Source organism: Lepus europaeus, chromosome 18 (assembly GCF_033115175.1).
Source record: "Lepus europaeus isolate LE1 chromosome 18, mLepTim1.pri, whole genome shotgun sequence".
In the NCBI taxonomy this organism is placed as follows: domain Eukaryota; kingdom Metazoa; phylum Chordata; class Mammalia; order Lagomorpha; family Leporidae; genus Lepus; species Lepus europaeus.
The window spans coordinates 18,883,962-18,896,549 of NC_084844.1; the positions used below are offsets into that span (position 1 = coordinate 18,883,962).

At 61.2% G+C, this 12,588-nt stretch overlaps 1 protein-coding gene across 1 annotated transcript; it reads left to right on the forward strand.

Annotated features, from left to right (window-relative positions):
* Positions 1 to 329: 329 nt before the first annotated feature.
* On the forward strand, positions 330 to 12,588 carry ITGA2B (integrin subunit alpha 2b). Its single transcript, XM_062174840.1, has 30 exons — positions 330 to 532; positions 2,463 to 2,584; positions 2,672 to 2,769; positions 2,874 to 3,039; positions 3,284 to 3,334; positions 3,412 to 3,453; positions 3,546 to 3,674; positions 3,874 to 3,921; positions 4,043 to 4,086; positions 4,195 to 4,248; positions 4,354 to 4,406; positions 4,574 to 4,785; positions 5,945 to 6,127; positions 6,356 to 6,401; positions 6,486 to 6,590; positions 6,675 to 6,730; positions 6,821 to 6,972; positions 7,104 to 7,229; positions 8,146 to 8,213; positions 8,312 to 8,459; positions 9,079 to 9,168; positions 9,383 to 9,462; positions 9,755 to 9,835; positions 9,945 to 10,032; positions 10,129 to 10,281; positions 10,369 to 10,494; positions 10,823 to 10,936; positions 11,117 to 11,218; positions 11,412 to 11,528; positions 12,344 to 12,588. Exons 1-30 carry the CDS (start codon positions 345 to 347, stop codon positions 12,398 to 12,400), a joined length of 3,099 nt encoding a protein of 1,032 aa, XP_062030824.1. The 5' UTR covers positions 330 to 344; the 3' UTR covers positions 12,401 to 12,588.

A 12,588-nucleotide genomic window follows, 5' to 3' on the forward strand; every position in this document is an offset into this window, starting at 1 on the left:
CGGGCACCACGTGAGGATGGCGTGGACTAGCTTGGAGGTAGAGGAGCTGGAGTGAAGGATCAGGAGACAGCTGAGAGGCAGGATCGGTGGGACTTGGCGAGCAGCTGCTCCTGGGAAAAGCCAGGAGTTGTGACTTTCGGCCATGCGCTTCCACCCCCAGGATGGCCTCACCCCCTTCCTGGCAACGCCAGACACCATCCGGGTCCAGGGCCAGCCCTTTGCCTACTGTTGAGCAAGTTAACTTTGGGTTCCAGTTTGATAAGAAAAGACTTCCTGTGGTGAGAACTGGAGGGAAGACGAAGGAGCTGACCCATTCCTGCCTAGGAGGTTGTGGGAGAAGGAAGATGGCCAGAGCCTTGGGTCCACTGCACGCCTTCTGGTTTCTGGAATGGGCCCTGCTGCTCTTGGGTCCTGGTGCTGGACCTCCAGCCTGGGCCTTGAACCTGGACCCAGTGCAGCTCACCGTCTATACAGGCCCCAATGGCAGCCACTTTGGGTTTTCACTGGACTTCTACAAGGATAGCCATGGAAGGTGAGCCCTGGGGGACATTTCGATGCTGGGGAGAGAAGGACCCCACACACATGCACATCACTACTTCTCAAGTTCCCTGTGGATGAGAGCAGTTGAACAAGGTGACTTCTGGCGTCTGCTGGGGTTGGGCTCTTGTCAGGAATGCTGGGGACAGCTGGCCCAGGTGTGAGAGGGAGGAACACCGGTGGGGAGGTGGGCGTTGAGGCCACAGCAGAAACAAAGGGAAGCCAAAAGCGCATGCCTGGCTTTGCCCCGAGGATCGTCCTGTTGGGATACAGAAAAGGGCACATGTCCCGAGTTGGTTTGCCAGTTATAAAAGTGTCTATCCGGCCTTGCTTTTCTGCTCCATTTCTCTTATCCCCATCACAGTTATTAGCAATTTGAAAAGAAGCAATAGATCATTAATGGTTGAATTGATCAGGCTTTGGAATCAGACTACCAAGGTTAGAGTCCTGCCCTCCCCCCCCCCCCCCTTTTTTTAAGATTTTTGTTTGTCTATTTGGAAGAGTTACAGAAAGGGAGGGGGAGAGAACAATCTTCCATCCACTGGTTCACTGCCCAAAAGTGGCTGCAGTGACCAGGGCTGAGCCAGGAGCCAGGAGCTTCTTCCAGGTCTCCCACGTGGGTGGCAGGGACCCAAACACTTTGGCCAGCTTCTGATACTTTTCCCAGGCCATTAGCAGGGAGCTGGATCAGAAGTAGAGCAGCCAGGACAAACCGACACCCATTTGGGATGCTGGCATTGCAGGCAGTGGCTTTACCCACTATGCCACAGTGCCAGCCTACCTGGCTCCTCCTTTTTATACCTGTGTTACCCTGGGCTACTTGTCCTAGTGGACATGGGGCCTTCAAGTGTCAGCCACTTGGGGGATTTCCTCTACTGAAGAGAGCCACTTCCCGGGAAGTCAAGTCCCCTTCCTGAGGTGGTCCCCATTCAATGATCAGTGAAAACGGTTTGGGGAGCAAGGGGTAAGGGTCCACCCTCTTGGTTCAACTCTTTTTAAAAATATATATTTACTTGGAAAAAAAAAAGAAAGAAAAAGATATACATTTACTTGAAAGGTAGACCAACAAGGAGAGAGAGGGAGAGACAGAAAGAGATTCTCCATCTGCTGGTTCACTTCCCAAATGGCCGCAAGTGTTGGGGCTGGGGCTGAGCCAGGAGCTGGGAACTCCATCTGGTCTCTCATGTGGGTGGCTGGGGCCCAAGGACTGGACTATTGCCCCACTGCCCTCCCAGGCACGTTAGCAGGGAACTGGATCGGAAGTGGAGCAGCCGGGATTTTTGAAGAGTCCTAGCCCTGGGGTGTTGACCCCCATCTGACACTGGGTCTGAATCTCAGCTCCACCGCGGGTCCTGCCCGTGGCTGTTGCTTTCCCCTCCTTTCCACGAGTAGTGGTCCCACGGACACTACATAGTACACATCCTGGGTGCCAGAAGAAAAGATAGTGTTCTTCCACAATGAACTTGCTCCGTGTTGGACTGGGACCATGCTAAATGCCCCGTATACGTGCAGTACATGGGTTGGCGTTCTGCCTGATTGACATGTGGCAGAGCTCAGTTAAAACTACCCCGGCGGGACCCTCCGCGCCAACGCATCCCCGCCCCACTTCGCGTGCCTCCCTCAGCACTCAAACCCCCTCCCAAGGAGGGACCTGGTTCCCAGGAGCACGCGAGACCCTGGTGGTGGTTGGCGGTCGGACGGTGGAGACGCGGACAGCGTAGGCGATACTTTTCTCACGGATACCGAACACCCCGTGTTCAAATCAAACCGTGGGATCAGTCCCAGCTTCACTCCCGACTCGCTGGGTTACTTTAGGCACGGGATTTCCCTCCCTCACAATGAAGTGTGAGGTCCCATGTAGGAAAGCGATGCGGTGCCCGCCAGCTACGCGGCCCCCGGCGCGCTCACCCTGCTTTCCCGCGCAGCGTGGCCATCGTGGTGGGCGCCCCGCTGACCCTGGGCCGCGGCCAGGAGGAGACGGGCGGCGTGTTCCTGTGCCCCTGGAAGGCCGAGGGCAGCCAGTGCAGCCCACTGTCCTTCAACCTCAGTGAGTCCCCCGCAAAGGTGGAAAGGGAGAAGGGGAGGTTCGTGGCCAGATGGAACTCAACGCCCCACCCCTTCGTGTGCCCTCCAGGCGACGAGATCCGAAAAACGAACTCCCAACTTTTCCAAACCTTCAGGGCCCGGCAAGGCCTGGGGGCGTCGGTCGTCAGCTGGAATGACATCATTGTGGTGGGCGCCCCGAGACCGGCACGGGGCGGTCGGGGAGGGGACGCGCTGGGGACGGGGCAGCCCGAGCCTCGCACCCTTCCCCACTCTCCCGTGGCCCTGTCCAGGCCTGCGCCCCCTGGCAGCAATGGAACGTCCTGGAAAAGGCAGCGGAGGCCGAGAAGACGCCGGTCGGGGGCTGCTTCGTGGCTCATCTGCCTAGCGGGAGGCGCGCGGAGTACTCGCCCTGTCGTGGCAACACCATGAGCCACGTTTACGAAAAAATGTATCTTAGTAAGGGCCACCCTCCATCTGGTTCCGCCCACTCGAGACTGCTTAGCCCCGCCCCTTACCTCCGCCAGCCCTGCTTCCAATCTGGTCTTACCGTCGGCCCAGCTCCTGGTCCCGCCCCTCCGACTTCAGCCACGCCTCCTTATTACCCTGTCCCCGCCCCCTCGCGCTTGCGCATTGCCCCGCGGTGCTGCAGGCGCCGAGGCTCGCTTCTTCCCCCGTGGGTTCACTGAGCCGTCTTCCCTAGGAGACTTACGCGCCTGCGAAGCGGGCTTCAGCTCCGTGATCACCCAGGCAAGTTGGGGGCAAAAGCATGGTGGGGGCAGTGCACGAGCCGGGCGCTCTTCTCACCTCCAGGGCTTCCCTTTCAGGAAGGAGAGCTGGTGCTGGGGGCTCCGGGCGGCTATTATTACTTAGGTACGTGCGAGTCGGTGCGCCTCCGCCCCTCTCACGGCCCCGCGAGACCCCTGGCGTCTGGGCCCCCACACTCCCTGCCCCTCGCGCCCTAGGTTTCCTGGTCCGGGCTCCAATTGCCAGTATCATCTCGAGTTACAGCCCGGGCGTCCTCTTGTGGACCGTGCCCCATCAGAACTTCACCTTCGACTACAGCAACCGAAAGTACTTCGACGGCTACCGAGGTAATCTGGAGCCCCAGCACCCCAGGGGTCACCGCCCCCCGCCCCCTCCGCCGATCCTGCCCCTCGGGAGCCTCCGCAGCGCCTACAGCGCCCCGCCTCTGGACGGCTCTGCACAGTGCCGGGTTCGGACTGGGTGGCCTCTGAGTCCCCTCTTCTCTTGCCCCCAGCACCCTCCTGCTAAGATTTAATTTGTCCCCAGGGTACTCGGTGGCCGTGGGCGAATTCAACGGGGATCCCAGCACAACAGGTAAGAAGTCCACCTGCTCAGTGGCGGGGTTGGGAGCCCAGCCCGGGAGAAGCGGCGCGCGGAGCGGGTGGGAGGGAGTGGGCTCTAGGGACCCCACCCGCTGAGCCTGGCTCTCCCCCAGAGTATGTCCTCGGTGCCCCCACTTGGAGCTGGACCATGGGAGCGGTGAGTGCCCTCCACCACACCACTGGCATCAGTGTCCCCAGTCCTCAGGCATTTCCTGCCCTTCTCACGGGGAGCAAACATGACGCGCTCCATGCACTGTCCATGCAGGTGGAAATTTTGGATTCCCACTTCTACAGGCTGCACCGGCTGCAGGGAGAGCAGGTGGGGGCCGGGCCGCGGTGGGACTGGCTGAAGCCAAGAAACTAAGACCACAGAATATCTGGGGGGATGGGAGGTACAAACGAAGGTGTCCTTGTCTCCTTGCAGATGGCTTCATATTTTGGGCACTCCGTGGCGGTCACTGACGTCAACGGGGATGGGTGAGGAGGGGGACGCCTCACCCCTACCCCGTTGGTTCCCCAGTTACCTCTGCCAGCCCTGCCTTGGGCACGACCGCCCCGGGAGCTGAGAGCCAGTGTGGGCAAGATTTGGCCCTAGCCCCCAGCTGCCCCTAGCCAGCCCCAGCTGACCACCCCTCTGCCCGCAGGAGGCATGACCTACTGGTGGGCGCTCCCCTGTTCATGGCGAGCCAGGCAGACCGCAAGCTGGCCGAGGTGGGGCGCGTGTACTTGTTCCTGCAGCTGCAAGGCCCCCACCTGCTGGGCGCACCCAGCCTCCTGCTGACCGGCACGCAGCTCTACGGGCGGTTTGGCTCTGCGATCGCACCCCTGGGCGACCTCAACAGGGATGGCTACAATGGTGAGGAGAGAGGAGCCCCCACTTGCTGCAGGGGGGTTAACAGCCTCAACAGAAAGCCTTGGCTTGACCCGAGGGTAGGGGGAGCCAGGAGGAGCTTCAGTCAGGAAAGATGAATTAAGTGTGGAGGAAAATGGAAGGGGTTGAATGGGAGAAAATGTGCCATGGGGAGCAGGGGGTGGAGCCAGAGGAGTCATGGGCGGAGCCAGAGGGGCCAGGAGGCGGAGCCAGAGGAGCCAGGGGGCGGAGCCAGAAGAGGGTCCTGTGATGCGCAGGGGGTACACAGCCTGGCGCCGGGTAAAGAGAGCAACACCTGTTCCAATGTCAAACACAAACGGGAGAAAGGGAGCTGGTGCGTGTTCGCAGCACCACGGTGGGGCCGCTTCCCTTAAGAAGTGAGAGATGCGGTCCCCTGTGAGAAGCCCAGGGCCAGGTGCTGCAAGGATGGAGGAAGCTAGAAACAGGTGCTGAGCAGACTGGGAGGAGTGAGCAGGACCTGGCCAGACAGCGGGGCAGCCTCCAGGGCGCTGGGGTCAGGGGCTCATGGTGCCCCGAGCTGGGTTCGCCCAGGGCTGGCAGTGGGACAAGCCGGCTCAGCCTATGGCAAGGTCAGAGAAACCGGTGAAGACAGTTCAAAGAGAGCTGCATGCATAACATGCTGTCAACAAAGTCGGGAGGCAAAGGGAAGGCAGGCGCAAGGCACGTATCAAAGACGCGCTCGTGTCAGACACGAAGAGCTCTCAGAGATGCCGCTCTGACAACAGGTGCGCTTTCAGAGGTGAGTGAGAGCCTGTGGGGTGTGCCTGAGTCTGCGGGGGGGAAGCGCAGGGCCCCAGGGGGGAGCTGGGGGCCTGTATTCAATAAGCTTCAGCTACTCCATATTCTGGAGCCCACACTTTTTACCTAAAATTAGTGGAATAATGCCTCCTGTTCAGGACTAAATGGAACCTTGTTGATCTCTTTTCCTCGGCAGTTCGTGGAGGCTGATGCTGTTTTCCTAACAGTGCTGCCTGACCAACCTCTCTCCCACCGCAAACTCCGGCCTCACACTGGGCAGCCTGCTCTTGGTCCTCCGGAGCCGACCCAGAGAGGGAGCCCAGGAAGCTGTGCCCCTGGGGGAGGTTGAATAACAAGCAGCCATGCCTTTCTGTTACCTTTCCAGATGTTGCGGTGGCCGCACCCTACGGGGGTCCGAGCGGTCAGGGCCAAGTGCTGGTGTACCTGGGGCAGAGCGAGGGGCTGAACCCACATCCCTCCCAGGTTCTGGACAGCCCCTTCCCCGCGGGCTCTGGCTTTGGCTTCTGTCTGAGAGGTGCCACAGACATCGATGACAACGGATACCCAGGTGCCTTTGCTGCAAGTGCTGAGAGACAGCCAGGAGGCCCGGGGCCTGACCTGGCGCCCGCCCCACTGGGGGCTCTGACCGCTGTGTACGGCTGGGAAGCCTGGGGTGGAGGGGAGCAGGTCAGACTTCCCGGGGCAGGGGAGGTGGTGTGCGGAGCCCTAAGGGAGATGAGATGCCGCCCCCATGCCCTCTCTAACTGCCAATCCCGGCCCCTCTTGCAATGTTTAGATCTGCTGGTGGGAGCTTATGGGGCCGACAAGGTGGTTGTGTACAGGTGAGCGCTGACTCTGGGGGCGGGGGGCGGGAGGAAGCTGACCCCAAAGGGGCCACAACGGCAAGCCCCCCTCTGTCCCGCTAGAGCCCAGCCGGTGGTTGTGGCTGATGTCCAGCTGCTGGTGCAAGATTCGCTGAACCCTGCCGTGAAGAACTGTGTCCTACACCAGACCAACACCCCCGTGAGCTGGTGAGGAGGCGCGGGCGCGCGGCAGCCGGGACCTGTGGTTCCCTGGGCCGGCCCTCGCCCCTGAACCCACTCACGTCTTTGCAGCTTCAACATCCAGATGTGTGTGTGGGTCACCGGGCACAACATTCCCCAGAGGCTGTGTGAGTGGCTCGGGAGGCGCAGGCGGGAGGAGGGCCCAGGCTCCCCCGCAGCTGGCCAGGCGGTCTTGACCGGGCCTGCTTGTCCTGCAGCCCTGCAGGCTGAGCTGCAGCTGGACCGCCAGAAGCCCCGCCAGGGCCGGCGAGTGCTGTTGCTGGGCTCTCAGCAGGCGAGCTCCACCCTGAGCATGGACCTGGGCGGGAGGCAGAGCCGCCTCTGCCACAACACCACGGCCTTCCTTCGTGTACGCACAGGCAGGGGTTCGGCTGGGCTGGGTGTGTGCACCTGGGGCACTGGGCTGGGTGCTGTGGGTCCAGGGGTCATCAGCAGGATGTGCATGGGAGCAAGATGGCCTGACTCCTGTCTCCCTCCTAGGATGAGGCGGACTTCCGGGACAAGCTGAGCCCCATCGTGCTCAGCTTCAACGTGTCCTTGCAGCCCAAGGAGGCTGGCGTGGCCCCTGCCGTGGTCCTGCACGGAAACACCCATGTGCAGGAGCAGGTGGGGACGGGTGGGAGTGGTACAGGGCCCCTGATAGAAAGCCTGGGTTGGGGTAGTGTCCAAATCATGATGTGTACCCCAGACCTTGATGTCACTCCGATATCTGGCTTATCAGTTAAGATGCCTGCATCCCATATCCGAGCGCCTGGGCTCAATCCCCAGTGCCAGTGCCTGATCCCAGCTTTTTGCCAATACAGACCCTGGGAGGGAGTGAAGGTGGCTCAAGTCACCCACCTGGGAGACTCAGGTTGAATTCTCAGCTTTGCTGGGCCCAGCCCTGGCTGCTGTGGGCGTTTGGGGAGTGAACCAGTGGAGCTCTATCTGCCTGTTTCTCTCTCTCTCTGCCTCTCAAATAATTCAAGTGTTTGTGTATGTGCAGAGTATGTTTATGTTTATGATATATACAGAGAGAGACTAGCGAAAATCCCAATATCCCCTAAACCTTGAGGTCAACTCCAAACTTTTTCAGCTTCAGATATTTTTTGTAAGATTTGCTTTATTTATTTGAAAGGCAGAGTGATGGAGAGAGGGAGAGAAAGAGAGAGAAAGGATATTCCATCCACTGGTTCAACCCCCAAATGGCCACAGAAAACAGGGTGGGCCAGGAGCCTGGAACTCCATCCTGGTCTCCCATGTGGGTGGGGGGGACCAAGCACTTAGGCCATCTTCTGCTGCCTTCCCCGGGGCATTAGCAGGGAGCTGCATTGGAAGTGGACCAGCGGGGACTTGAACCAGCGCTGTGATCTGGGGTGCCGGCATCCCAAGTGGTGGCTTCACCTGCTGTGCCACAGCACTGGTCCCTTATTCCCTAAGCTCTGATAAGAATCCCAAGCCCATTGTTGTTTTCCTAACCCTGGTGTGGCCCCCAAGCCTCAGAGGGGCCCAGTTACCCACACCCCTCAATGTGCCCCCCTAGACCCGCATCATCCTGGAGTGTGGGGAAGATGACGTGTGCGTGCCCCAGCTTCACCTCACGGCCAGCCTGTAAGGGGACCTCCCACTCTGCCCCTCCCCGGGCTCTCGGCCCCCTGCCGCCTCTCATCCTCCCTGGCTTCACTCCTCTCCCTCCCCCCCCCCCGCAGGAAGGGCTCCCCTCTCCTGATTGGGGCTGACAATGTGCTGGAGCTGCAGATGGTCGCGGCCAACGACGGGGAGGGGGCCTACGAGGCAGAGCTGGCAGTGCACCTGCCCCTGGGGGCCCACTACATGCGGGCAGTGAGCACCATGGAGGTGAGGCCCAGCCCTAGGGCACTGCAGGGTCCTGGCACGTGCAGGAGCCTCCACCCTGTCCATATCCCACTGCAAGAGCTCCCATGTCCCGTGTGCTTGGCCAGACAAGGTGTTTGGAAGAGGAATACTCCCTAATGGCACGAATTCAAGAACTCTATCGAAAAACCCCCAAATGTCTCAGAAACCAAATGGTAGCTGGAACCTGTGCCCGATCTTTTTCCTCCGAAATTGACAGTCACTAGCAGAGGTACAAAGGGCACTGCAAGAAAGCACATGGAGAACGTGCAGTATGAAAAGCTAGCAGCAGGTTTCCAATGCTTCTGGGCATAAATAATCGTAACCTTTGCATTCCATTTTCCCACAAACTTTTTGAAGGCACCTCACCTATTGATTTTGGTTTTTGCTGTAGTTTATAACAAGGGGGTCAGTCTCTATGCAATGCATTTTTAGGTTATTATTTCCCAAATGAAAATTCACTTAAAAAAACAAAGTGTGACAGTGACGCCAAAGCAGAATCCCACCCTGGCCTCCCCCAGTGCCCCTGCTCACCCAGGCACACAAGTGCCCCCCCACACATCCTTTCTAAAGGAGCTTAAGCACCGCCCCCCCCCCCCCCCAGGGCTTGGAGAGACTCATCTGTAACCAGAGGAAGGAGAACGAGACCAAGGTGGTGCTGTGCGAGCTCGGTAACCCCATGAAGCAGGTGCGGGTAAGGCTTCCGGCCCGGGCGCGGCCGCAGCCGGGTCCAGGGCTAGGTTTTGGAGTCCGAGAGCCCTGGGTTAGAATCCCGGGCCTCACACCCCCGGCGGCTGTGTGTCCTGGGTACAGGGCGAGCTGGGAGGGGGGCCACTGGGAGCGCATTCAGGGCAGGGCTGCCCAGAGCGGGCTTTGGGGCGGTGACTTGGGCCCTCCCCATCTCCCAGATAGGAATCACGATGCTGGTGAGCGTGGGGAACCTGGAGGATGCTGGCGAGTCTGTATCCCTCCAGCTGCAGATCAGGAGGTACCCGGCTCTGGGGAGCGCACCTAGCCACCCCCTCCCCTGTCCAGCCCCAGTGCAGAGACCCTCAGGCCCCTTCCCTACAGAAGGGTCTTCCAGAGACGCCTTCCTTCCGGCCAGGCCCGCCCTTCCTTTCTTGGGTCAGAGGTTGACGTCTGACTCCTGGGACCTTAGAGGAGTTCTTTCTCCGGCTGACTCAGCGCACCACGCTCTGGGTGCAGTCAGCGCTCCCTGGCCCGCCCCAGGCATGGGGCAGTGAGTGGGTGACCCGCTTCTCCTCACCCCTCCCCTGCAGCAAGAACAGCCAGAACCCCAACAGCGAGGCTGTGCTGCTGGCGGTGCCGATCCGCGCTGCTGCTCAAGTGGAGCTGCGAGGGTAAGAGAGAGGGCGCCCAAGGGAGATGCCGGCAAGGCTGCACAGTTAGGTGTCCCAGGGGATGCAGTCTGGAGACCACTCACCCTCTGGGGGGCTTGGGCACCTGCAGGAACTCCTTTCCAGCCTCGCTGCTGCTGGCAGAAGAAGGTGACCAGGAACAGTACAGCTTGGACCTCAAAGTGGAGCACACCTACGAGGTAGGGAGCCCCCGCCGGGTCCCAGCTGGGGAGGGAGGGGCCTAGGTGCTGTGCCCTGGCTCTGAGCCACCTGCTGCCTGGCCATCACCACCCCAGCTCCACAACAATGGCCCGGGCACCGTGAGGGGTCTCCGCCTGACCGTCCACCTCCCGGGCCAGTCCGGGCCCTCGGACCTGCTCTACATCCTGGGCATAGAGCCGCAGGGGGGCCTCCAGTGCTCCCCGCAGCCTTCGCCCAACCCCCTCAAGGTGAGCGCCTGGGTGAGCGGAAGCTGGGGGCGGGGTCCCAGGCACCTGGTGTGTGTAGGGGGACTGACTGCTTCTTGGCCTCCCCAGCTGAACTGGAGGCTGCCCACTCCCAGCCCCTCTCCCGTGCACCCGGGGCACCGGCGCGAGCGCAGGCATGCCGACCTGCCGGAGCCACAGCCTTCCTCGTCCGCGGGGCTTTGGGATCCGGTCCTGGTAGTGAGAGGGCGCCGGGGCTCTGCAGGGGAGGGAGGGCGATGACGTGGGCCTCTGCGGGCCACGCCAAGTGAACACAAAGGACCTCGCTGGTGGCTGGGGGACCCTTGCATTTCTTAAGTTTCCCACTCTATTGAGAAAAAGGGGGGGAAAAGGCCAAAGCGAGGTTTCCAAGCCCCCGGGTACTGAGGGTTGCGGGAGGAACCACTCGCTCCAGCCATCTCCAGGAGGCCGGGGCTGCCCGAGGTCCCTGCCTGCCCTGTGTTGGCTCCTTGGGGCGAGGGGGTGAGGGGCCAGGAGGGACGGGACTGATGAAGCATCCCCTCAGAGCTGTGGCTCGGCGCCCTGCACCGTGGTGCGATGTGAGCTGCAGGAGATGGCGCGCGGGCAGCGGGCCATGGTCACCGTGCTGGCCCTGCTGGGGCTGTCCAGCCTCCGCGAGGTAGGCAGCACGCGGGTGGGCGGGGCTCGGGGCGGGGCCTCCGGGAGGCGAGCACCGAGCTGGGGTGGGGGGGCGGGAGCAAGGGAGAGGCTTCCCCTGTGGCGCGAGGGCAGGGGCTTGGACTCCTGCCACCAAGTTGGGGGGGGGGGGGTGAGTGACTTTCGCCCCCGCCCTCTCCAGAGGCCGCTGGATCAGTTTGTGCTGCAGTCGCACGCTTGGTTCAATGTCTCCTCTCTCCCCTACGCGGTGCCCGCGCTCAGCCTGCCCAGCGGGGAAGCTCTGGTCAGTGGGGGGTGGGGGTGGGAGTGAGGGTGAGGGTGGGGATGGGGGATGAGGGAGACGCAGCGCCCACTGTGTCTCCTGGGCCAGCGCCCAGCCAGGATGGGAGTGGGGCCCCCCGGGGCTGAGGGCTGGTCAGCAGGCGGGTGGCTCTGCTCCAGGTGTGGGTCTGGTGAGAGCCGGGGCTTGCACGCAGGTGCAGACACAGCTGCTCCGTGTCTTGGATGAGAAGCCTGTTCCAATCTGGTGGGTGCTGGTTGGCGCCCTGGGCGGCCTCCTGCTGCTTACCCTCCTGGTCCTGGCCATGTGGAAGGTGAGGCATGGGGAGTGCTGGAGGCCCCAGGTGGGCACACGGGGAGGCAGGGAGGGGCAGGGCCCACGTGGGTGATCTGGCCCAGGGGCCCACCTCGGCACTATTCCAGTGTCCTCCAGAGCAGCTCTCCCAGGGCACACACCCCTGGAAGGGAGGTACCTGAAATCCTACAGCCTTGAGATCCCACACAGACTCTCCCACACACACACACACACACACACTCACCACACACATGCACACACACACAGACTCAGATACACATAATCACACTCACACTTTCAGACACACACATACATTCACACACACTCACAGTCTCACACTCATACACACACCCTCATACATATGCTCACACACACACACACACACTCACACACCCCTGCGAGGAGCCACAGGGCAGGAGTCCTGCTTTCTGGAGGTCCTGACTGCTACATAGGACACGGCACAACCTGGCACCTCCTGTGTCTCTGTTCTTCCCCCCCTGAGTGAGGCCGGAGACCCAGGGGCCACTCTAGAACCTGCTCCCGGCCCCTCTGCTGCCTGGGAAGACGGGAAGGCCACAAGGATTAGATACATGTTGCCATGCACTTGAATCAGAGAGAAACACAAACATCAATGTGTAAGAAAAAAACAGGGCAGAAAAACCAAAAATGCTGCCAGAACCCACCAAGCTCCAAGCACCGGCTCCGAGCGGGGGAAGTTCGTATTGTGAGCCCAGCAGGGGTCTGTGCTCCGTGCTGGGGCAGGCAGGGGGCCTTGCGGCTGCTGGTCCGCAGCACTCCCCACTGAGGCTCGGACTGGCCCCTGTGCACCCCCAGGTGGGCTTCTTCAAGCGGAATCGGCCGCCTCTGGAAGAAGATGAAGATGAGGAGTGACAGGGCAGCTGTGCTAACGTCCTCCTGCTGCTGCTGGCTCCGCCCCCCATGGGCTGGAGCTGTTCGGGGGGAGGGGGGCTCCTGCTGCCCTGCCCCTCCCCATGGAGCAGGGCCACCCCGTTTCCTGCTTCCTAATAAAGAGACAGAGTCCCCAGAGAGCCACTTCTTCTTGACATCTGGGAGGAGAA